This window comes from Rhinoderma darwinii, chromosome 4 (assembly GCF_050947455.1).
Source record: "Rhinoderma darwinii isolate aRhiDar2 chromosome 4, aRhiDar2.hap1, whole genome shotgun sequence".
Lineage (NCBI taxonomy): Eukaryota > Metazoa > Chordata > Amphibia > Anura > Rhinodermatidae > Rhinoderma > Rhinoderma darwinii.
The window spans coordinates 175,895,087-175,921,344 of record NC_134690.1 but is presented as its reverse complement, the minus strand read 5'-3'; the positions used below and the strand labels follow the sequence as shown (position 1 = coordinate 175,921,344).

The 26,258-nt window shown below is 37.8% G+C and overlaps 1 protein-coding gene across 3 annotated transcripts in view; it reads right to left on the bottom strand.

Annotated features, from left to right (window-relative positions):
• Positions 1–26,258, bottom strand: part of DLGAP2 (DLG associated protein 2) — a 500,472-nt gene that overhangs the window by 147,701 nt on the left and 326,513 nt on the right. For all 3 annotated transcript variants that reach the window (XM_075861923.1, XM_075861924.1, XM_075861922.1), the window contains one exon: positions 14,206–15,284. In XM_075861923.1, coding sequence (XP_075718038.1) covers positions 14,206–15,213 — 1,008 coding nt within the window. In that variant the 5' untranslated portion in view covers positions 15,214–15,284. The remainder of the gene's footprint in view (positions 1–14,205; positions 15,285–26,258) is intronic.

The window sequence follows — 26,258 nt, the reverse complement described above, 5'->3', positions numbered from 1 at the left end:
TGAGTTTGTTTAGACCTTCAGGGGTCAGTGTATTTAATTTGTATATCCAGTAGGCTTCTCGCTTTTTTAATATTTTGAATCTGTTCGGTGTTTGGTCAGAGATCCAATCTATAGGTGTGATTTTGAAAGAGCTGTTATGGTAGGTGATGAAATGTCTTGAGAGTCCATGTTTGGTGAATCCATTATTAATATTGTATCGATGTTTGTTGATACGGTTTCGTAAAGCTTGGATTGTTCTTCCCACATATTGTTTTTTACAGCTGCAGTTTATTAGATAGACTATGTAGTCTGATTGGCAAGTGAAGTGGCCTTTGATGGGAAATTTTTCCCCTGTGCAGTTCAAGGTAAAGGATCTTTCATTGTTGCTTAATGTATTGCAGCAGAGGCCGCGCTTTTTCAGGCATTTGAAGTTTCCATTGTTCTCTTTTTGTATGAAGGCTATCAAAGTAGGGAGTCAGGAACTCAAACTTACCTGCTTTGCCGATGACCTCTTATTAGTCCTCAATTCTCCGCATGATCACTTACAGGGAGTGCTGAAGAGACTACATTATTTTGGCTCTTTTTCAGGATACAAAATTAATGTTCTTTAGAGTCAACGGCTTTTTTTAAAGGATAGACGGACAAGACAACCTTTGACTACAACAGTAGAAGTAGCTCATACATCTTTAACTTACTTTTGAATTAAGATCGGGAAGATGCCTTCAGCATTGCACAGGTTTAACTACCAGCCTTTGATAGATAAAATACTCAAGGACTTACAGAGATGGACATCTTTACCATTATGGCTTTGTGGGAGGGCTGCCCTTCTTAAGATGATAAGCTTTGCTCATTTTTTTATATCCCATACAAACCATACCTTTATTGCTAGAACATATCGATTGTCAAAAGATTCAATCAGCTTTCTTGCAATTTTTGTGGGAAAAGAAAAGCCTAAGAATAGCTTATAAAAAATTGGCCCTATCTAAGTTTGAGGGTGGACCTACAACTACCAATAATAAGGTGCTATAATCTAGCTGTTCTTGGTAGACATATTAGGGATCGGATACATAATTTGTGTCATTATTCTAATGTAACTGGAGTAGGGATGAGCGGGTTCGGGTAAATCTTGTGGCTCTAGTACACATGCCGAATGCACAACTCCCTAGAAATGTTAAGAATATCTTACTCCTTTGAGACACAAGAGACGCTTGGAAAGCGATTTGGAAATTATTTGGGCTTCCGTATTGCTTATCCAAATATTTTCCATTATGGAATAACAAGTCCTTTCCACAGGGTGGTCAAAATAAACTGTTTCAACAGTGTAAAACCAGAGGGATTGTAAGAATGAAAGACCTTCATGTAGAAGAAGGGAGATTACTGACGTGGCAGGAATTCTCTTTAAAATGTAGTTTCGGACATAATCAATACTTACAATTTGCTTAGGTATTAGATTTTTGTAAGTCTAATGTAAGAAAATTAAGTCACTTAGAAATCCTGGCAACCTTTGATACCTTCAAATGTCCGAGCACTAGTTGTGATTCTTTATCATCTATTTATTGTAAAATGAGGAGCCAATCTCTTCGCTCTATTAGTTCTACTTGTTTTCAACATTGGGAAAAGGAATTGAATGATCCTGAAGTGACAGAAACTTTTAGAGGGATGGGAGAAAGTAAGGTAAGCAATGATGGCAGTGTCGTGAAATGCATTTTTTTACTTATGCACAAGGCTACATACGCCTTCAAATTGGCCTATCGTCTCGCACCTGCCTATTATCTTTGCAGTCGCCCTAAATGTGATTTGCATAGAGCCAATTTACTACATAGAATGCGGAGTGGCCCACAAATTTAGAATTTTTGGAAGAAGTCCTTTAAATTAATTTAAACAACGTGGAGTGTCGTACTACCCCTTGAACCACAAGCATTGCTGTTTCACTATATACCAATGGGCAGTAGGGGACAGGATTCAGACCTATTATCCAAAAAGGTAATACATGTGACTTTATTGGTCATCAAAAAAATGCATTTTGCGCCACTGGCTCAAATCTTCTGTCCCTGAGATATCGGAGGTGATTTGCACTCTCAAAACTTAAGTTATGATGAAATGGATATAGAGCAATACAAGGAAAAGGCCACAGAAAACTTTTTTTGAAAAAAAATGGAGAACATTTATTGAAAAGAATTACTCTCTTTCGGATATAACCACTTTAATGCGCACATTCCAATATAGATCATGGTTTAATCGACAGAATCTTCAGGGTACTCTGGGAAAACTGTGGCTATGATGGGCAGAAGAGGGACCACCGAGGTGGAAATATTTTCTTTTGGGGTTGTTTGAATTTAAATTGTTTCATTACTACAGATATGTTTTGTACAAGAGACATAACAAAATGGGTGACAGAAACATGCTACTTATATACAGATTCACATGTAGACTGTCTATATGAATTAGATCCTTTGACATATTCTTCAGAACGTGGTGTTGTATTTGTTATTTGACTCAATTTCCAGGATAATGTAATGTTATATTGCATTTTAGGTCTCTCTATTATGCATTATTTGGCAAAAATTGTAACTAACATGCTTTTGTTACCAATAGAACTATTTAAAAAAAAAAAAAAGAAAGAAAGGTTCCGACCCACTATTACCTGCTTAACAGGAGAAAGTACAGCTGCATATGAGCAAATTAAATATTGGGTAAAGCCTCTGGCCCTTGACGGCATTCATCCATGGGTATTAAGGGAATTGAGCTCAGTAATGGACAGACCATTGCATCTCATCTTCTTAGACTCACTTGTAACAGCATCAGTGCCCCTGGATTGGAGGATGGCTGATGTTGTGCCAATATTTAAGAAGAGTAAAATGGTGGAACCTAGTAACTACCGTCCAGTAAGTTTGACATATGTGCTATGTAAAATATTTGGGGGTATTCTAAGAGATGAACTGCAAAAGTATATAACAAAGAATAGTCTAATAACCAGCATGGATTCATAAAAAACAGGTCATGCCTAACCAACATCCTCAGTTTCTTTGAGAAGGTAAGTGAAATGCTGGATGTTGGTCATGTGACTGATGAGATATATTTTAATTTTGCAAAAGCATTTGATACTGCTGAACACAACAGTCTTGTTCTGAACCTGCAACGGCAGGGACTGGGGGACCATGAATGCATGTGGGTAAAGAATTGGTTAAGGGACAGAAAACAAAGTCGTTATGAATGGTACTTACTCATAATGGGCTGAAGTCAGCACTGGGGTACCACAAGGATCGGTGTTAGGCTCAATTATTTTTAGTCTATTTATTAATGACCTTGTGGATAGGATTGATAGCAAGGTGTCAGTTTTTGCGGACGATACAAAACTTTGTAGGATAATTTAAAAAACAGCTTCAAAATAAAATATTACAGAAAGATCTATCTAAGCTGGCAACATGGCCAAAAACATGGCAGATGAAATTGAATGTTGATAAATGTAAAGTAATGCATCTAGGAGGCAATAATAGTATTAATGAATATACATTAAATGGAATATAACGGGATAACGGAACAAGAGAAGGACCTGGGTATTCTGGTTACAAATAAGCTAAGCAGCAGTACTCAATGTCAAGCAACACCAAATTGGATTTTAGAGTGTATAAAACAAGAAATAAAATCCTGTGATTCAAATGTAATATTACCCCTCTATAAATCCCTTGTAAGGCAACATCTATAATATGGAATTCAGTTTTGGGCTCCACATTGTAAAAAAGATATAGGAGAACTGGAGTGGGTTCAAAGGTGGGCAACTAGATTATTAAATGGGTTGCGCCCCTTAATACATTTGTTGCATCTTACTCATGCGGGCTTCAGTCTAAGACTGGCGTATAAAATGCCAGTCTTAGTAAATCTGCCGACCCGTCTTGATTTTTAGACCGCAAAACAGGTGACACTTTCTGCTATACCTGGCCAGATAGGGAGTATGGATGTGAGCAGATTGAGTGAAGACTATTATAGATATGTCTAAAGTCACCTTTAGGCCATATTCACAGGATGCGTATTACATGCGAATTTGCCGCACCGTTTTCCTATGGCAAAGTCTCTAGTGTTACTGATAAGTATATTTAAAAAATATTGTTAATATACAGCAGAAATGAGGAAGAAATAGTTATTAATACACTCCTCAAAATTGAAATTGCAACACCATGAAAGGCAAGCTGTAAGGTAATGCAAATTCAGGAAGTAGCAGGTTCCGCTAAGATCTGCAAATGATAAAATTTTCAAGCACCTAGCATGTGGCAGTGGCATAAAAGCCAGATTGAAATAAAAGTTGTTTTATCCACATGAAAACTCAAAAATCACAAAGTGGTGTGAGATGAATGGGAGATGCCTCCTGTTCGTCGACTTGACAGTTATCACCACTTGCCGCAAACTGACAGAAGCCTTGAACTGAGAGACCTTTGGTTTATCACTCCGGAAGTTCGCTACAGTACGTGCTTAGGCCGAGATCAGCACTGTTCAATATTGCGTGTCCCGGAGATTGGGGGATCAGAAATGAACGTCAATGACAGCAAGAGGTGCGCGGAGGCGCACCTCTGCATGGATGGATCATCTGATTGGAAGAATGGTGCGTAATGATCCATTCTGTACTGCAAGTGAAATTGGACGTCACACCCCAAGCCTAGGGCGGCAACCAGTGTCGACATAAACCATTGTGTTACGAGCCAGACATCCAGCTACAGTTGTTTCATTGACGACACGCCACTTCTCTCAAAGGCTATCATGTGCACAGCAAGACAGCAATGGGGACTGGAATGGAGGTCTATTCTCTTCAGTGATGAGTCCCGCTTTTGTCTCGGGCGCAATGATAGCCGGAGATTGGTCTAGAGACCACGTGGGCAATGCCATGAAGAGGCCTTCACAAGTGAATGTGTCACTGGTCCTACTCTCAGGATTATGGTGTGGGATATCATAATGTACGGTAGTGTGACCCCTCTAGTCTTCATTTCAGGTACACTAACAGCTCGGCGTTACATTGATTTGGTTGTGGAACCAGTGGTACGGCCATTTCTCCAAAGTGTCCCAGAAGCTGTTTTTAAACAGGACAATGCTAGGCCGCATTTTACTTGTGCTGCTGTGAGCAGCCTGCGTGGTCTAAACATGCTACCATAGCCTGCGGACTTGTCTCTCATCGAGCAGATCTGGGATGTCATTGTTCAGCAATTGCAAAGGGATGATTTGCGGTGTTTCCTTTGTTTTGGCACCACAAGACCTCTTCTAACCTGACATGGTGCCTAAAATCTAATAAAAGAAGGCCCCAAATTTCAGCCGTTATTCGGGCCAAAAAACGGCTAAAATTACAGGGGCTGAACGCCTCCAAACATTTGCCCATTGATTTCAATGGGAAAAATGGTGTTTCGTTCCCACGGGACGTTTTTTTCGTGCCCCGTAAAAAAAAGTGCATGTCACTTCTTGTGCCGTTTTTGGAGCCATTTTTCATTGTCTCAATAGAAAAACAGCTCCAAAAACAGCCGTAAAAAAACGCTGATGCATAAAAAATGGCTCAAAATCAGAGGCTGTTTTCTCTTGAAAACAGCTCCGTATTTTACAGCCATTTTTTGTTAAGCGTGTGAACATACCCTTGAATTGAATTTCTGCAAAAAAAAAAATGAAATTTGTAAATTTCACCTTGCTTCAATTCCTGTGAAACGCCTAAAGGGTTAAGAAACTTTCTAAATGCTGTTTTAAATACTTTGAGGGGTGCAGTTTTTAAAATGGAGTGATTTATGGGGATTTCCCAAAATATAGGCCCCTCAAAGCTACTTCAGAACTGAACTGGAACCGACAAAAATAGGCCTTTGAAATTTTCTTGAATATGTGAGAAATTGCTGCTAAACCTATAAGCTTTGTAATGTCCTAGAAAATAAAATGATGTTAAAAAAATGATGCCAACATAAAGTAGACATATGAGAAATGTTAACTAGTAACTATTTTGTGTGGTATAACTACCTATCTCACAAGCAAATACATTTAAATTTAGAATGCTAATTTTTGCAATTTTTCCAAAAATTTGTGTTTTTCACAAATAAGCAATGAATTTATCGACCACATTTTACCCCTGACAAGTACAATTTGTCATGAGAAAAAAATTTCAGCATTGCTTGGCTAGGTGAAAGAATTCCAAAGTTATTACCACATAAAGTGATACGACAGATTTTAAAAATAGGGCTCTGTCATTTAGTCTAAAAGTGTCTGCGACGGGGAGGGGTTAATTGTTGACATATTCTTAGTATAGCAAAACAAAATAATAAAAATAGAATTTGGAATGCGCAAAATTATGCCCACTTTTCCAGTTGATACAATAATGTTATTTTTGCATAAGATCATAGAACAAAATGGGGCAGATGTACTACTGCAGTCTAAGGGTATGTGCACACACACTAATTACGTCCGTAATTGACGGACGTATTTCGGCCGCAAGTCCCGGACCGAACACAGTGCAGGGAGCTGGGCTCCTAGCATCATACTTATGTACGATGCTAGGAGTCCCTGCCTCGCTGCAGGACAACTGTCCCGTACTGTAATCATGTTTTCAGTATGGGACAGTAGTTCCACGGAGAGGCAGGGACTCCTAGCATCGTACATAAGTATGATGCTAGGAGCCCGGCTCCCTGCACTGTGTTCGGTCCGGGACTTGCGGCCGAAATACGTCCGTCAATTACGGACGTAATTAGTGTGTGTGCACATACCCTAAGATTTAGGCAGCTTAAACTCGGACGACCCAATTAGTACATCTGCGCCAATGTCTCAGGTTGTATTCAAAGTCAGATGTAGAGTATTCCAAAATGTATTAATTCTGTGACCCTTTAGGCAAGAGCAATACTTGACTCAGAAATGCATTGACTTAAAATTTCTTCAAAATCTGTTGAAAATTACTTGAGTGAAACCAATTACTAGCTGTTTAAGTTTTTTAACCCCTTAAAGAAGCACTCCCGCAATTGTTCTTTCCGCCCCCGTTTGATAAAAATGGGTTTAAAAGTAATGATGTGGTGTTTATTGGCTTACCGGGTGCTTTATATTACCGGTAGCAGCTCTTTTCCTGGCCGCACGTGGTTATAAGATCTGTATTCTGACTATCCAATTCCTACAGTATCTGCTGGAGAAACCGGAGGACAGTCTCCCAATGCAGTCTTTAAGACTCACATCGAGGCCCTCATAGACTTGCATTGAGGCACTGACTTCAGCAGCGGCTATCGGTAAAATAAAGCACCCGGTAAGCCAATAAACACCACTACATTTAAAAACATTGTCAAACAGGAGGGCCAGAAAAAAATTATTTGCACATTGCAATTACACATATGATATTGCCGCGATCGTAACAACCCGTATAATAAAGTCAACACATTATTTAAACCACACAATGAATGGCTTAATGAAATGCTGCAAAAAGCAATTGCAGATTTGTTTTCCCCATTCCTCCCCAAAAATATATTCTTAAAAGTTAATCGCTAAATTATATGAACCCCAAAATGGTTATATTAAAAATTAGACTCGTCCCCTAAAAAACAAGCCCATACAGCTACATTGACAGAAAAATAAAAAATTTAATGGCTCTTGGAATGCGGCGACATAAAAATGATTTTTTTTCCATGAAATTTGCTTTTAATGTGCAAAAGTCGTAAAACGGAAAAAAATCTATACATATTTGGGATTACCGTAATCGTACCAACCCATAGAATAAAGGTAACATGTTATTTATCAATACCTATACCAGACTGTGAAGACTACTAGTATATCCAGAAAATGAAACACATATAGCACAAGTCATGTACCATGACAATATAAAATAAACTTTATTGAAATATACATAACATATTGGCCATCAAAATATAAAAACAATATAGCACACAGTTAAAAAGGAGAGTATGGAGGAGCTGCATGAATAATCCAATATATATGCTACCATACTATAAACATCCTGTGATGTGGTAACAAATGCAGATATCTATAGAAAAGATGATCATATAGATCAAGTATTTGGACAACAGAAGCACATAAATATATTTAGCACCTGACAGAAGAGCACACAATTGTGCATGCATATAAAAGTATACAGCTAGAGCTCCAAGTTGCACCCAAAACAAAGACCATGCTTTATAAATAAAGGATATTGCACAAACCCATGGACTGCATGATAGGAAGCACGCAGGAACACTCCACACTGACCGCCCCCGACGCACGTTTCGCCGTCAGCTTTCTCAAGGGGTACCCCTTGAGAAAGCTGACGGCGAAACGTGCGTCGGGGGCGGTCAGTGTGGAGTGTTCCTGGGTGCTTCCTATCATGCAGTCCATGGGTTTGTGCAATATCCTTTATTTATAAAGCATGGTCTTTGTTTTGGGTGCAACTTGGAGCTCTAGCTGTATACTTTTATATGCATGCACAATTGTGTGCTCTTCTGTCAGGTGCTAAATATATTTATGTGCTTCTGTTGTCCAAATACTTGATCTATATGATCATCTTTTCTATAGATATCTGCATTTGTTACCACATCACAGGATGTTTATAGTATGGTAGCATATATATTGGATTATTCATGCAGCTCCTCCATACTCTCCTTTTTAACTGTGTGCTATATTGTTTTTATATTTTGATGGCCAATATGTTATGTATATTTCAATAAAGTTTATTTTATATTGTCATGGTACATGACTTGTGCTATATGTGTTTCATTTTCTGGATATACTAGTAGTCTTCACAGTCTGGTATAGGTATTGATATTTGCTTTATGATTTGTGTGGACGCATTATTGTTTGGCGTATGCCAATGGTCTATACTCGTATAGGTATTCAACATGTTATTTATGCCACACAGTAAACAGCATTGATTTAAAACGTAAAAAAATATGGTGGAATTGCTGTTTTTTTTTATTTAATTTAGTTAATAAGTGTTAATCAATAAGTTATATATACGCCAAAATGGTGCCAGTTGAAAATAAATTTTGTTCTGCAAAAAATAATCCCTCATACAGCTCCGTTGACGGTAAGAAAAAAACATTTATAACTTTCAGAATGTGGCGGCACAAAAACAAATGAGTTTTTAATGTGCAAAAGTAGTAAAACAAATTCAAACATTTAACATGTAGTTTTCACCGCATGAACACCGTAAAAACAAAACCCGAAAAACAATGGCGAAATGTTTTCCTTTTTATTAATTCTACCCAAATAAAAGGTTCTGCAAGTTTTTTTTATACATCATATGTAACCCTCAATGGTACCATCAAAAAATACAACTCGTCTCACAAAAAACAATCCCTCATTCGGCTATGTTGACAGAAACATTTAGTTATGGCCCACGGAACAAAGTGAAGAGAACCAGAAAAAATCTGTGTGTCCCAAGGCCTAAAATAGCTGCGTCCTGAAGGGGTCAAGGACATTACTAATTTTGGCCTTCAAGATGTGGCACTTTTTTTAGTTTTTTCAGCATCGCATTCCAAAAGCCATACATTTTTTATTTTTCTGTGTACGTAACCGCATGAGGTCTTGTTTTTTTGCAGACGGAGTTGTACATTTTTACATATAATGTATTGTGGTGGGGTGATAAAAAAAACAGCAATTCCGCTATTATTTTTACGACGTTTATTGTGCACTATAAATGACATGTTAACTTTTATTCTGCAGGTCAGCACGATTACAGCGATACCGAATTTATATAGTTTAATGTTTTCATTTTGCACAATAAAAACACTTTTTTCAAAAAAGAAAATGTTTTTGCGTCGCTGCATTCAAAGATCTTTAACATTTTTATTTTTCTATTGACAGAGCTGTATGAATTCTTTGTGGGTAGAAGTGGAAAAAAAACAGCAATTCCTCCATTGATTTTTAGTTTTGCTTTTACGGCATTCACCATGTAGTGAAAATTACATTTTAGCTTTAATTTGTGAGTCGATATGATTACGGCAATACCACATTTTTTTAGTTTTTTTTAATGTTTACCACTTTTAAAATTGACCTGTCCTTTTCATTTGTACCGATTTGGGTACATATGACTTTTTGTTCAATCTTTATTCATTTTTTTGAAAGGCGGGATGATTAAAAACAGCATTCTGGCTTTAAACTTTTTATGGCATTCAATGTGCGGGATAAATGAAATAATAATTCTATAATACGGATTGCTGCGGATGCGGCGATACCGATTTTGGATGTTATTTTATTGTTTGTTTTTCCTATTACAAATTATTTTTTAGTGTAAAATAGGCTTTTTACTTTCATTGTTATGTCTTATAAACGTAAACACTTTGTCAGGGCCTAATATGCTCACATTCATAGCAACCCCCTTCTGCCATGGCAACCCATTAGCACCCTGTGATAGCCTCGCGGGGGCACCAATGGGCTGACAGAGGGAGCCTCTTCCATCTGTCAAACCCCTTAGATGCAGTGGTCGCTATTGACTGCAGCATCTAAGGGGTTAAACGGTCTGGAACGGAGCTAGCTATTGCAGCAGGGTGTCAGCTGCTGAGTACCCCGGCCCCATCACAATGCAATACATGTACTGCGCTGTGCGTTAACTCCCTGCCTGCTCCGCCGTACTTGTATGGTGCGGTGCGGGAAGTGGTTAATCGCTACTTGATGGGATCTCAGAGCGATAAAGTAGTAGCTACTTTATTCCTTCATAGAGTAATATTTAAAGCGCTTGGAAATCATTTCATCATTAAGGTTTTGACAATTCTGTGGAAAATTGCTATCACATAAAGCCTGCGTGTAGCCTCAGCTTTAAGCCTCTCAGGGTTTTGTGCTTACATTCAACAGCTTTGAGCTCCTCTAAACATCTGACTTAAGATCTGATAATAAAAAAAATTTACTTCGATAAAGTAGAAGACTTATACAAAACAATATAAGAAAGGTCCCTGCTTAAATGTTATTGAGAAATGAGAAACTATTAAAGTAAAGACCAGATCTCAAAGACCAAGGCAAATCTCCATTAGAACAACTGAAACCTGCAGGTACATTTAGGAGTAGTGATAGTGGGACATTGGTTCACTGTGCAGTGTTCTTTTAACAATCTGTGAGCGGTCTCAAAGATGCCAAACCACACTTATATACAGTAAGCTAGTGGGAGTTGACCAAACAAGTGCAATGAAGTCTATGGGAGTTGGGGAAACCGCATAGCCCTTGGATATGCCATACATGTCTGTAGGGAGAATTCCCCTTTAAGATTTTGGAATAGTCTTCTCAGTCCCCAGACTATTTTAACTAGAATATTTTTTTTAAATGTGAGAATAAGTCTAAACATGCAGCGCATGCTAGACGATCAAAAAATATTATATATAATATAACCAAGAAGTAAGAGATAGAAAAAATAAACTCTTAATCAAAGAATATACATACTGTTAGTTTGCTACAAGAAAGGTTTAAAATCTGTGTTCTATGCCAAAGGGGTTGTATCTAGCTATTGACTGATAGTATCTTTGCACCAACCAATTTTTATGTTTCACCTTTTTCAGTATGATAAATATGTGTTCCTGGAGAGGTTTTGTTAAAATCTTCTCACATTAAAATCAAAAAGTGTACCCAAACTTTTGTTTAGAATTGTAAGCCAAGTTTAGTGTATTAAAGTCTACATTTCAATGTTGTTTTTTTATTAAGAAAGATATTTGACATAACAATTCGCAAAAAATTAAAAAAATTTGGGAAATTACATACACCCTGATCAAAGAAAAATTAGAACATACAACATTAGGTCATGTAAGAAAACGATACTGCATAATTAAACAGATACAGAGACCTCCACATAATCTGAGAAAAAAAAAGGGTAAAGAATAGAGAGAGAAAGAAAGAAAGAGGATCAATCGTCTGATAATTCTGCCCTTTTATACCTCACGCATGAGAGAAATTCTCCTGAAAAGGTGTAATAGAGTACATTTCGAAATAACAATTAAACAGTTGCCGAGACACATCAGGAAGACACATCAGCACAAGAACTGTGTGTCTGAGGCCTCATGAAATAGGTTTCCATGTTCAAGCAGCTAAGCACAAGCCTAGAATCACCATGCACAATGACAAGTGGCGGCTGGAGTGGTGTAAAGCATAGTGCCTACTGTAAAATTTAGTGGAGGAGGAATAATGGTCTGGGGCTGTTCTTTTGGGTTTGGGCTAAGCTCTGTATTTGCAGTAAAGGGTAATATAAATGCTACAGCATACAAAGACATTTTATACTATTGTATACTTCCACCTTTGTGGCAACAGTTTTGGCAAGGCTCTTTTCTGTTCCAGCATGACTATGCCCCATTCCACAAAGAAAGGTCCATAAAGACATGGTGTGAGGAGTTTAGTGTGGAGAAAGTAGAGGTGACCTGAACAGAGTCCTGATCTCTACCCCATCAAACACCTTTGGGATTAATCTGAATTCTAATTGCGAGCCATAAATTCTAATTATTCACTGCCAGACCTCACAAATGTTCTCTTGGCTGAATGGGCACATATTCCAACAGAAAAAAACAAAACCTTGTGCAAATCCTTTACAGATGAGTGGAGGCTGTTATATCCACAAAAGGGGGCCCAAATCCATATTTACACCAATGCTTTTAGAATTGGATGTCCAACAATCTCATATAGGTGTGATGGTCAGGTGTCCACATACTTTTGGCCATATAGTGTATGTGAAAAGAAAAAACACTCAAACTCCAGTTTTCACATCTAAATCTCAGCAAGATTGGTATACTCAGAGGAACATGAACTCAAAATTGGAACTGCATGGAATAAACATTTTACGGGAATCTAAACTGTACAGGGCTTTGCAATCTGACTTTGAATGATCTGACCATTTAAACCATGATGGAAATCACAAAGGAGAATTATGCACATTGGATGAAATTATCATTCACAGAAATAAAATTGAGCAATGTGTCATTTTATGGCTTTTTTGTGGATTTAAAAATATATGAAACAAATCATAAAAGTCCTAACAATTTTTTTTTTTATTGTCGAGTACATTCAATTTAATTGATGAGCTATTATATTTATAACTTTCTCTGATAATTGTTGTACTTGTTATGCATTTCTATTGCTAAAAGGTGAAGGACATGCAGACTTTTTCTATTATTTTGCTATGCAAAATCTCATCCAGTGTATTTGTGATGTTATATGTGGCACTTGAAAGGGTCAAAACCACATTACAATCTCTTGCGGACTGAAAGCAACATTACTCATCTGAATACAGATAAGTAACTTATCAATGAAATAAATAAAGCAATACACAATTGAAAGAAAAATAACATTAGACTAAATGTAACTTAGTTGTGACTGCTCTTTTTTCTATTCATTGCATCATTTGAAGTAAATGTGTTTTCCTTGAGTAGCTTATATTGCCAGAAAATACATAGAAAAACAGTGTGACTTCTCCTTTTCTTAATGATGATTTATTTCTGGACTAAATATCAGTTACTACAGCTGACTCATGCATTTGTAGGAACAGCTAACACAGCAATACATTTAGAAATCTGCAAATATCTATTTAGTCAAGCTAGTTTTAGGGTTAAATAATCATCCAAGAAATACAAATGATCGCATTAAGGAGAATCAAGGTTCATTAGATGGTTTTCCGAGGTTGTTTAATAAATAGCCTACCCTTAAAGAGTTGTACCAACAGTAGCAATTTATGGCATATCCATAGTTGGCAACTCCCATCTATCAGTAGAGCTGGCTGTTTAATTCTCTCCCTCATAGTCTACAGCAGTTGCGGAAACAGCTGAGCATTTGCACTTGCCTGTTTCTATAGCTTTACCCCAGGGCTGGGACGAGGGTTAGTTTGGGGTAGGTGAAAGTCTAGGCAGGGATGAGCTAAATTCGTATGGGGAAAAAAAAAAAAATATTAACCGAGGTCTCCCCTTCCTACAGTTAAACAGTGGTCATGCGATATGCTAAAAATATGCTTCTCATTGGAATACCTCTTTAAGCAGACACAAGGTAGTTGTTGACCAAAAAATGATGGATTTCTTCTATAATGCTAGTGTTTGATTTTTGGAAAACAAATTGCTTTTCAACGTAATGCTTTACACATCATACCCAATAATACTTACAAATGTACAAGAAAATAACGTGATAGAGGATTTCTCTGTACATCTAACTGTAAATTCATAATTCTATAACCACATGGAAGTTCAACCATACTAGTATTCAAATGTGGTTAGAACTCGTAAAAGATGAGTACTAGTGTCATGCGTGAACTCTGAAAGTGACATCAATTATTATAGACCTTACCTGAAGGTAATGGCATGGTCTCAAGGAAGATTTTATTTCCTGATGGACTAGAGGTTTATCCAAATTAAGGGATGATTTTCGATAGGCTTCTTTTGCTTGGCTTACGGTCAGTGTCGACCAGGAACTCCTTTTCATATATTTTCCTTCTGGGGTCATTGAAAGACCTTCACACGCTGAACATTTCATGTCATTGTTACTTTTAGAAGTCTTAAGGGAAAGATCTCCAAAATGTCCCTGCAGAGATTCAGGATAACAATGAGATATATGGTCTACATGATGTCTATTCATTACACTAGGGGTTCTGTAAGTGCTATCACTATCCAAATTATCATCTGAACTCCACCACCCTGTCATCCCAGACTTATGCTTGCTGTCTGGTTTTCTGTCCTTACTTTTACTCCTTTTGCTATGCTTTGAATAATGGCCATGATGGTGGTCATCTCCACGACTGTCTCCTTTTGTACCATTTACATTGCCTTTTGATGATCCTTCTAAAGAGTGGGATTTTGTGAAAAGTTTTTGTACAGAATGAACAAGATGACGTATCCTTCCTGGGCTTTCTGTTCTTTGTTCTGTAGAGGTGGATGTCTTCTGATATTGTAATGTGTGAAATCCATCTCGTTGCAGAGGAAGTTGTTTTTCAAATTGATCCAGCAAGTTTGCAGGAATTCTATTAATTTTACTACTACTAGTATTATGCGAGACCGCACAGTCATCACGGGTTTCGTAATGGGAACTATAGTGCATTCTTGGAAAAGTGCTACTAGACATGTGATCACTCATCATCACAGGCATCATCATGCATTCAGAATGAATGGAACTCCGTGGGGAGCAACGGTGGTGGTCCATTTGACAGCTCTCTGTAGGACTAAGGAGATATGATTGCCTAGGTTCTTGCCCATGGTGCCCATGATCATGCACATGTTCACAATCCTCAGGAGATGCTAAGCCACAAGTATGACCAGAACATAACTGTGATTGATTCCTGCTACCAGATAATCCTTTCATATTCCTAAGGGTGGGAGAATATTTTTCTTCATTGAAGTGCTGGGAAGGTGACCATGAGTATTGCTGTTGATCTGGAAAGAAAGGATATGAATGTAAGCCTAGTGAAATCATTATTAATATCACTTCTTTTTTATCCATAAAAATTTACTACATACACATCACATTATGTTCATATAAACTCATATTACAATAATGATAAAAATGTTAATAAAAAGTAAAACCAGTTCATAGCAATGTCTAGTTTAACTGCTGGGTAACTCTATAAATTATTCTAAAAACCCCTAGTGGGTCAATATTTCTATAGTCTTTAAAGGGGTTTTCCTATTAACATTGATCACAGATCCACTGGATAGGTGACAAATGTCTGAACGCTGGGGGTCAGGAGAACGTGAGTGTAATGACGGGGTAGGGAGACAGACAGGTGTGCCCTAATCTACCCGCCACTCAGTCCCTGCCTACTTGCACGGCCCGTCCTAGGCGACGGCGTACAACTGGGCGACGGTCCCTACGCTCAATATGTGCACGACAGACAAACAGACAAGGGTACACAGAAGCTAAGGGAAATGGTGCAGTTGCCCACGGCTAGACGGTGAGCAACAAGAGTAGTGAACGAGCCGAGTCAAACCAGGAGTGTACGAGGTACCAAACGCAGAGCAGGAGCGTAGTCAGTAAAGCCAGGGTCAAAATGAAGCAAGGTCAATAATGATAGCAGAAGCAGCAGAGCCAGGAAACAGGAAAGAATCACAGGCAGAGACAAGCAGGAAATGAAGGTATAAATAGACCGAGGGCGGGAGCTAGAACCGTCTGGCCAGGCTGTGATAGGTTCTCCCACTCCTGAGCCTACCAGCCTGAGTGGTAGCAGATCGAGTCACTCTATCAGACTTAGGAGCAGGTGCAGACTGATTAACCACGGGCGTCGACACAGAAGCTGTGTCTGGCAGATCCTTTACAGTGATTCCCCAAGTCCCCTGTGTGAATGGAGTGGTAGTGTGCATGCGTGGTCACCACTCCATTTACTGTCTATGGGCAGCACTGTTGACGTCTATTTCCACCTATCCCCATGAAAGTGAATGAAGAGGTGGCCATACATGTGCACTGCTCCATTTGTACAGGGGACTCGCATTCTTGTGATCTCTGGGATTTCCAGCATTCAACCCAAGCAATCCGACATTTATCACCTACCCAGTGATTTTAAGCTGCTCCAACATCCTCACTCTTTTTAGCACTATGCAATTTTCTAAATCTAAAATTCTTTGCTGAATAATTTCTTTAATATATATTTATAGGGATCAGAGCTCCATTTTTCTGATCCAAAACTCTCACTCCCTTGCATAAACATTGAGATAAATGATAAAATTCTGACTACCTGCAGCCACTAGAAGGAGTTTAGAAGTTTACTGCATACTGTTATTTTATTGAGTTCAATATGTCAACAATATGCAGCCAGCTTACTGAATTACCATGAATAATTGTGGGTGAACAAGCCTTGTTGGATATTTTTGGCCATTCTTGTGTTAAGAATAATAAAAATATACAGTTTAAGTTGTGGCTACAGGGCCCATGATTTTGCCTTGACAGCAGCTGCCTGGCACTGGTTGTTAAAGCTAAGTTTGCTTACCACCCATATCCTTATTCACAGAACATACAGAGGCAGTTGAGTGGTGAAAACTGTCAAATAACGTTCCTCCAGGTTCACTCATTCCTCAAAACTACATAGCTATACAATGAAAAAACAATATAACCACAAGTCTTTATGAAAAATAATCACTGGTGTTTTTTTCTTCCTGAAAATGACACGTTCTAATCATATTACATTTTTGAGGGAAAATATTTTCTCTTTATTAATTAAATGCAAGTGCAGATTGACTGTTGTGTCTAATTAACGTTCATCCCTTAACTAGTCTTGTATAACCTTCAAAATAAATGTCAACATTTATTACTGTATCATCATGGAAATATGGATGGGAAGTTATATATTTGAACCTTTCCAATATGTTTGCCTGCTATAAACCAGTAAATGATCTGTTATTTTAAAATGAATAAAATGTGATCAGAGACTTTACTTATATTTTCAAAACTGCAGGACCCAAAGAAAATATGCTAAAAGAGATCAATAATTGTACTGATATGTACAGTAACCCTGCTATTCCTTTATTACTTAACCTTCAGGAAGGATCAACTAGCGAGTCAACAGTAGCAATAATGACGCCATTTGGTCATCATTTCACAAGACTGTGGCTATTATCCTTTATACAGAATCCATACTAACGTTCTGTTAGTACTAACATAAAATGCATTAATACAAGAGATTATAGGATACACATTCATATATAATCATTATCATCAGTATTCTTACTACTGTTATATTCACATAATTATAATATGGATTGCAGAACAGTAGCAGCAGGTGGTATGGCTTTATGAACCTCATTTTATAATCTTTCATTGTGATGAATAAATCAAAATTTGAAGGGATCACAATGAATCCATGGTTCCTGGCCAAATGATAAGACAGAATTCACACACACAAGTTGTCCAGATGTTCACTTGAAGTCAACGTGGAAATATAAAACACCCTAGAAACTTGGCGTTTTTTTAGGTGCCGTTTTATTTTACTTGCATTTTTTTCTGGTCAGTGGCACCTTTCCAAAATTGCAGCAAGCCTAGCTTTTGCGTTTTTGGCATCATTTATTGGCTATTTTACTCCATAGACCTCTAACGGTCTTTTTTCCTCTTTGCAAAAACGCAATGTTTTAATGTGTGTTGCATTTTTTATGGCATTTTTGGTGGTATTTAAAAAAAAAAAAAAGCATGTATTGAATAGAGGAATCTGTGCATCATATGATCTTTGAATTGCATCATTTGCAATGTGAAATAAACACAGGTAGTAAAAACACACTTTTTTGAAAAAACACCCCCAAAATTGGCATGAAAAAATATTTTTAATAAAAATAGAGTTTTTTTGTGATACATTATTTTGATCAAATCAACACCTCAAAAAAGGTGTATCTGGAGGAGGCATAATAAGTGAATCCAGCACAAAGAAAACAGCGCGTAACTTTGTACAGTGAGTCAAGGCTTTAAACAACCAATGTTATTACTGATTTGTCCTTATACACTTAACAATAACACTTAACAATTTTATAAGGATAGTCTTTGGTTAACCTAATCAGTTCAACAATACAAAATGTGCTGGGCTATCTAGAAGACCTAAGGGGGTTTTACACTGGGTGATTATCGGGCAGACAAGCGTTCATATAACGCTCATTGCTGATCATTTCCCTGTGTAAACAGGGCAGCGATCAGCAGACGATCGAGCAAATACTTAGTCATCTGCTGATCGTATAGTTTTAAAAAAGTTAAATATTATCGCTGTCGGCAGCACATCTTCCTGTGTAAACAGGGAGAAGCGCTCACGACTTGATAATGATATATGAGAACGAACAATCGGAGTAACGATCGCTCGTCCCCATCCATAGCTCCGTGTGACAGGAGCAAATGAGCGCCGATCAACGATGTCTCGTTGATATGCGCTCGCTGCAGCGGTCTATTGTCGGCCGGTGTAGAAGGCCCTTTAGGCCTCTGTTTTATACTGAACCATAATAGAGGTGCATACAGGTCGCATGGACCCTGGAGGCTTTTCTTTCCCATGGAGGCAGACGGAGGTTTTTTCTGTCAGATTGTAAAGATTCAGAAGCTGTACAATGCCATAAAGTGATAGTGTGCATGAACCTTATTAAAAACAAAAAAATATGCTTTTACTTCATTAAATGTTGCCGAATGTAAACAGTGCTCACAGGCTAAAAGGCAAATAGAAGGCTATTGACGCATAACATCAGTTTCCATGGAAATGCGTAACATGTCAAGTGACTCTAATATATTATTACTGTAATGCACATTTACTCTACTTTAAATAACTGACATGAAATGGTTTAAGACACAATATTTAAGCACATATGTAAATACGTGTTTGTAATTGCCATTTTATTATTGTATTGTTTCTATTCTAATTCTGCCTGTATAAAATTCAGTGTTATTGTTCTTGCAAATATATTTTAGTTCAGAGGTGTTTTAGATAAAATAGACATACCTATCGTGACAAACTCGCACATATACAATTATCGCAAGAAACAGCTTTACACTTCTTACATACAGTAGCACTAAAAAAAACACAAAGGCGGAGATGTACTTGTGTGGCTATGTACACCTTTGCACAGATTTTTTTTTTATTGTTCAATTGCTTCCTAAAAGCAAAATTAATCAACTTTCTAAATCGTCTTCATTGAAACTTCCCTACCATTTGGCTGACCTCTTGTGTACAATGTCCTTCCTCTCCCTGCTGCTATCTCTAACACTGACAGAAGGGTAGGGGGAGAGCAGTTGAGTCAGCTGTCAGGAACAGTGTACTGACGGATTTGAGTTAGAATTTTCAGGACACCAACCATCTACAGGAGTTACACAGACTCTACAGTAGTCAAATAATAGGACATTTTTAATGAAAACTATTTAGAAAGATGTATTTTTTGCAATTACAAAGCAAATGAACAATAAAATAAAACACAAATCTGTTCAAAAGGTGTACATAGCCATTAAGTACAACAGACATGAGTTGGTATAAGACTTTGAAAAATGTATTACATGTCTAGCAAGTTGCACCCAATTTAACATGCCAGATGCAACATTTTGATCAATTTGGCACAATTTTTCACAAACTAACTTAATGCAACATTATTGATAAAACTTTATTTGTAGGATATTTGTCCCCAGAAGTGTAGGAATAACAGTTATTTTCTTGGTGGGCATGGATCATTCTAGATAAAAAATAAACATTTGTTGGTACATTAATAAGAAAAGTGAGCTATATGGGGTCTTTTTTTATAAAATATTAAGTTTAGACCGGACTTTCACTCTAAGTATATTTTATAATCAATATATAGACTCCAAACAGAATTATAATAGAGGCTGGAGACTGTTTAAACCACCACTGTCCCCCCATATCATCTAGGCAGCTCCATGTACTAATCAATATAACATAGAGAAACAATTAAGAGCCTTTGACGCCAATGTATGAATATAAAAAGTTACCCCCTTGATATATCCCCTTGAGGAAGCATACGTGGCGAAACGCGCGTCGGGACTTATACGGCGGAGCAGACACTCTTTCCACTCTTTGTTGCTATTATGGGTAAGTTCATGATTTTGACCGATTAACTCTGTCTAATGCACTGTCTTTGGTAATATACTCCTGATGGAGGTTGGTCTAACATATTCACATGTTTGCCCATAGACTATATTCAGCAACAATTTGTGTGTGCGGTCTCCACCTGCTATACTAGAGTCATACCTTTCTGTTGATTTTAACTTATATGGTGTTTGTTTAATAAATGAAAAACTTTTTATATTCATACATTGGCGTCAAAGGCTCTTAATTGTTTCTTTATGTTATATTAAGTATATTATATGTATCGGAACACCATTGTCCTATTTGACTGATATTATAATAAAGTAAATTCCAAATAAATGTCAGTAAAAATCCAGAAAGCTGATCTGATACTGTATTTTATTAATAGTAGTAATAATACAACAATATATTCATAGTGTATTCACTTTTAGATTGATTATTGTTTTTATAATATTTATAGTTGTCTCAAATGCCTATTTATATACTATATCATTTTTTTTACCACACTGGGAACTCAATGTACACCTTTGCAGCCAATTATTTTTATTGCTCCTTTGTATCTAAAAAAGAAAGGAAAAAGTTTTGATTAAAAATGTCCTATCGTTTTGTTTTTACAACTTCTATGCAGGCCTATGTGTCTCCATGGTTCCAGGCTACAAACAAACCCGGTGTGTATTATTCAAACTGGTAAATCATTTGTTTTGCCGCTGGACTATTCCAATATGTACAGAAATGCAAATCAAATGATGGTGCTCACTCAGTATTGTAGAACAAGGCATTGACAAAACATCACAGGCTGTTAAACGGTAGGCCAAGTGGAGTTCTCTCTCTTTATAGATTTTGCTTGTATGGCATTTAAATAGTGAAGACTTTTATATAGTGGTGAGTGCCACACTATCTTCTTTTCTTTGACTCAGACCCTGTGTGCAGTCTGATCCTGCAGTCATGTGATACCCTCTTCTATATGTGCCCTTTTATAAAGGCACTATTAGATGGAACGATTATCATACTAAATTTTTATAATAATTCATAGGCAAGAGATAATTGCCACATGTAATAGTGTGTCACGATCGAACGACGAACAATAGATTGTTGGGTTTCTGTGGATTGGCCAATAGATTGTTGGGTTTCTGTGGATTGGCCAATAGATTTTTGGGTTTCTGTGGATTGGCCACATCTACATGAGTGAAAGATTATTGTTCATCGCCGCCAAATCCCCTCTTCTAATCAGAAATCTTCTGTCATTAGCAGTTCAGAGATGAGGTGTGGGCGATCACAGTAACTGAACTGCTAATGACAGGAAGATTTATGTTTAGAAGAGGGGACGTGGTCGCGATCTTTCGTTAAAATAAATATGGCCGATCCAAGGAAACCCAACAATTTATCACTCGGCTTTCAAATCGTTGTATGCTATTACATGCGATTGTCTTTTGCATTTAAACGATTATATAAAAAATGTACGATAATCGCTCTGTCTAATAGAGCCGTACGACATGGCTGCAGAATCACGCAAGGTTTGTTTGTAGCCTGTAACCATGGTGACACCAAGGGCTGCATAAGAGCTGTAGAAACAAAACAGTAAGTCTACGTTTACACAGGGCGGATACGCTGCGTAAAGGTACACAGCGCATCCGCCCTGGCGGCCGCATGGAATTCCTGGCCCAAAAAAACGCACCAAATTGTGGTGCAGTTTTTCGGTTGGAATGTCCACAGCGGAAAACTCATAGTTTTAAAAAAACAAAAAAACAACAACCCATACTTACCCTCTGACGTCCTGCAGCCAGGCATCCTAGGATGACGTTTCATCCCATGTGACCGCATCAGCCTGTGATTGGCTGCAGTGGTCATATGGGATAAAACATCATCCCAGGATGCTGGCCTGAACGAAAAAGCACAGAATTCTGGGTAAGTATAAGCTTTTTTTTTTTCTGAGTTGCGTTTTTTTGCGGTGGAATCGCATCTTTTCTGACGCAAAAAAACCGCAACTTCTATTTGTTGCGGGTTTTACCTCCCATTGAAGCCAATAGGGAAAATCGGCAACAAAAAAAAGCAGCGATTCCGCAAATACAATTTACACGCTGTGGATTAAAAAACCGCACCGCAGGTCAATTTCTGAGCATTTTTTCCGCTCATTATTTACGCAGCGTGTGGATGAGATTTGATCAAATCTCATCCACTCTGCTGCTGCTGCAGATTTTCCGCACCGAAATCCATTGCAGAAAATCTGCAGTATTTACGCTACGTGTAAACTTAGGCTGGATTCACACGAGCACATTCCGTCCATAATGGACGGAACGTATTTCGGCCGCAAGTCCCGGACCGAACACACTGCAGGGAGCCGGGCTCCTGGCATCATAGTTATGTTCGATGCTAGGAGTCCCTGCCTCGCTGCCGGACAACTGTCCTGTACTGTAATCATGTTTTCAGTACAGGACAGTAGTTCCACGGAGAGGCAGGGACTCCTAGCGTCGTACATAACTATGATGGTAGGAGCCCGGCTCCCTGCACTGTGTTCGGTCCGGGACTTGCGGCCGAAATACGTTCCGTCCATTACGGACGTAATGTGCTCGTGTGAATACAGCCTCACCCTAAGGGATTTTAAGTGAATACCATTTGCACAGTTGCTTCATTTTAAATGCAATGGAGAAATAGAAAAATGGTTGCATAGGAGAAAATAACCTTCAATTCATGTTACACTTATATGTTTATTATCTTTAAGGCCAGATGCCGAGTGTAAAAATTTACAATAATTCTCCTCTTTGCAATAGAAACATCTAAAATGTTATAAATATTAATTTCCTGTATTGATAGAATAAAAGCTAAATACAATTCAAGGAACAAATGTCCAGTGTTCACACATTGCAGTTATATTACACACCTGGGGGATATTCAGCTGTGTGTTAGATAGTATTAGTAAATATATTAGCTACTAGGGTAATATCATGGTATTACTTGCTGCTGTGATTATTTCTATTGCAGACTATTTTACCATTTGACAGTTAAAAATCAATGACTGAGATAGGTTTGTATAGCAATGAAAAATAAATAAGTAGAAGGTTTTTTTTCTTCACATTGAACAGTTTAGTGGTTTTGTTGTAGTAGCAATCCAGCTAACACAAAATGTGACTAGTGCACATATTGTAAACAGTTGATGCACCATGTGTGGGCACTATGTTTAGTATATATGCTGGGAAATTCTCCTCATGTATACAGCTAATGTGCCCACAGACTAACATTACACAGAAGTAAGAGTGTACTTTTGGGATACGTTTGGCTGGTATTGAAAAGTATAGTAGACTACTCTGTTCAATACAACTGTATGGAAGAAAATAAAGCTATAGAGCTACTAAATGGGTTATTTGCTCTGTATATAAAACAGAAGAAAGAGCAGCTGATATAGCCGGTGCCAGTGCTGTTAATCCATCAATTAATATACTGAATTGGCTGAATGTAGGTATGGTTCAAGCTGAGTTAAATAAAATAACTGTGCACAGGGCTCTGGAACCTGATGGATTTCACCAAAGAGTTCTTAAAGAGCTTAGTTCAGTTATTTCTGTCCCCCTGTTCACAATATTCAGAGATTCTCTAGTGACTGGTATAGTGCCAAGGGACTGGCGCAGGGCAAATGTGGTGCCTATTTTCAAAAAGGGCTCTAGGTCTTCCCTGGGTAATTACAGACCACTGACCTGAACATCCATTGTGGAAAAAATGTTTGAGGGGCTCTTAAGGGACTATATACAAGAGTATGTGACAAAAAATAGTATTAAAAGTGACAGTCAGCATGGATTTACTAAGGACAGAAGTTGTCAAACTAACCTGATTTGATTTTATAAAGAGCTGAGCAGAAGCCTAGACAGAGGGACCACTGTGGCTATAGCGGTTTTAGACTTTGCAAAGGCATTTGACATGTTCCCTCCTAGATACCTAATGGGTATATTAAGGTCTATAGGTTTGGAAAGTATAGTTTGTAATTGGATTGAGAATTGTCCCAAGAACTTTATCCACAGAATTGTGGTCAATGATTCCTACTCTGAATGGTCCCCGGTTATATGTGGTGTACCCTAGAGTTCAGTTCTGGCACCACTATTATTCAACTTATTTATTAATGATATAGAGGATGGGATTAAGGGTATTGTTTCTATTTTTGCAGATGACACCAAGCTATATAGTATAGTTCAGTCTATGGAAGATGTTTAGAAATTACACGCTGATTTGGACACACTAAGTGTTTGGGCGTCCACTTGGCAAATGAGGTTTAATGTAGATAAATGTCAAGTTATGCATCTGGGTAACAATAACCTGCATGCATCATATGTCCTAGGGGGAGCTATACTGGGAGAGTCACTTGATGAGAAGGATCTGGGTGTACTTGTAGATCATAGACTAAATAACAGCATGCAATGTCAATCAGCTGCTTCAAAGGCCAGCAAGATATTGTCGTGTATTAAGAGAGGCATGGACTCACAGGACAGGGATATAATATTACCACTTTACAAAGCATTAGTAAGGCCTCATCTAGAATATGCAGTTCAGTTTCGGGCTCCAGTTCATAGAAAGGATGCCCTGGAATTTGAAAAAATACAAAGAAGAGCAACAAAGCTAATAAGGGGCATGGAGAATCTAAGATTAAAATAATTAAACCTATTTATCCTTGAAAAGAGACGACTAAGGGGGACATGATTAACTTGTATAAGTATATGAATGGCGCATACAAAAAATATAGTGAAATGATGTTCCATGTAAAATCCCCTCAAAAGACAAGGGGGTACTCCCTCCGTCTGGAGGAAAAAAAGGTTCAATCTCCAGGGGCGATCAGCCTTCTTTACCATAAGAACTGTGAACCTGTGGAATTGCCTACCGCAGGAGCTGGTTACAGCGGGAACAGTACATGGCTTTAACTCCTTCTCGCTTTGGCCTCTTTCGACCTTCCTGACAGAGCCTCATTTTTCAAATCTGACATGTTTCTCTTTATGTGGTAATAGCTTCGGAATGCTTTTATCTATCCAAGCGAATCTGAGATTCTCATATTTTCTCGTGACACATTGGACTTTATGTTACCGGCAAAATTTACTCGATACATTCAGTATTTAATTGTGAAAAACACCAAAATGTATCGAAAAATTTTAAAAATTTGCAGTTTTCTAAATTTAAATGTATCTGCTTGTAAGACAGGCAGTTATATCACACAAAATTGTTGCTAATTAACATTCCCCATATGTCTACTTTAGATTGGCATCATGTTTTTTTAACATCCTTTTATTTTTCTAGGACATTACAAGGCTTAGAATCTTAGCAGCAATTTCTCACATTTTCAAGAAAATTTCAAAAGGCTATTTTTACAGGGACCAGTTCAGTACTGAAGAGACTTTTAGGGCCTTATATATTAGAAACCTCCAATAAGTCACCCTATTTTAAAAAATTTAACCCCTCAAAGTATTCAAAACAGCATTTAGAAAGTTTCTTAACACTTTAGACATTTCACAGGAATTAAAGCACAGTAGAGGTGAAATGTACAAATTTTTTTTTTTTTTGCAGAAATTCATTTTTGATCCGTTTTTGTTGTAACACAAAGTTTTACCAGAGAAACGCAACTCAAATTTTTTTTGGCCAAGTTCTGCAGTTTTAGGAAATAGCCCACATGTGGCCCTAGTGCGCAAATGAACTGAAGCACAGGCCTCACAATCAAAGGAGCACCTAGTGGATTTTGGGCCTCCTTTTTATTAGAATATATTTTAGGCACCATGTCAGGTTTGAAGGGCTCTTGCGGTGCCAAAACAGTGGAAATCCCCCAAAAGTGACCCCATTTGGGAAACTACACCCCTCGAGAAAATTATCTAGTGGTATAGTGAGCATTTTGACCCCA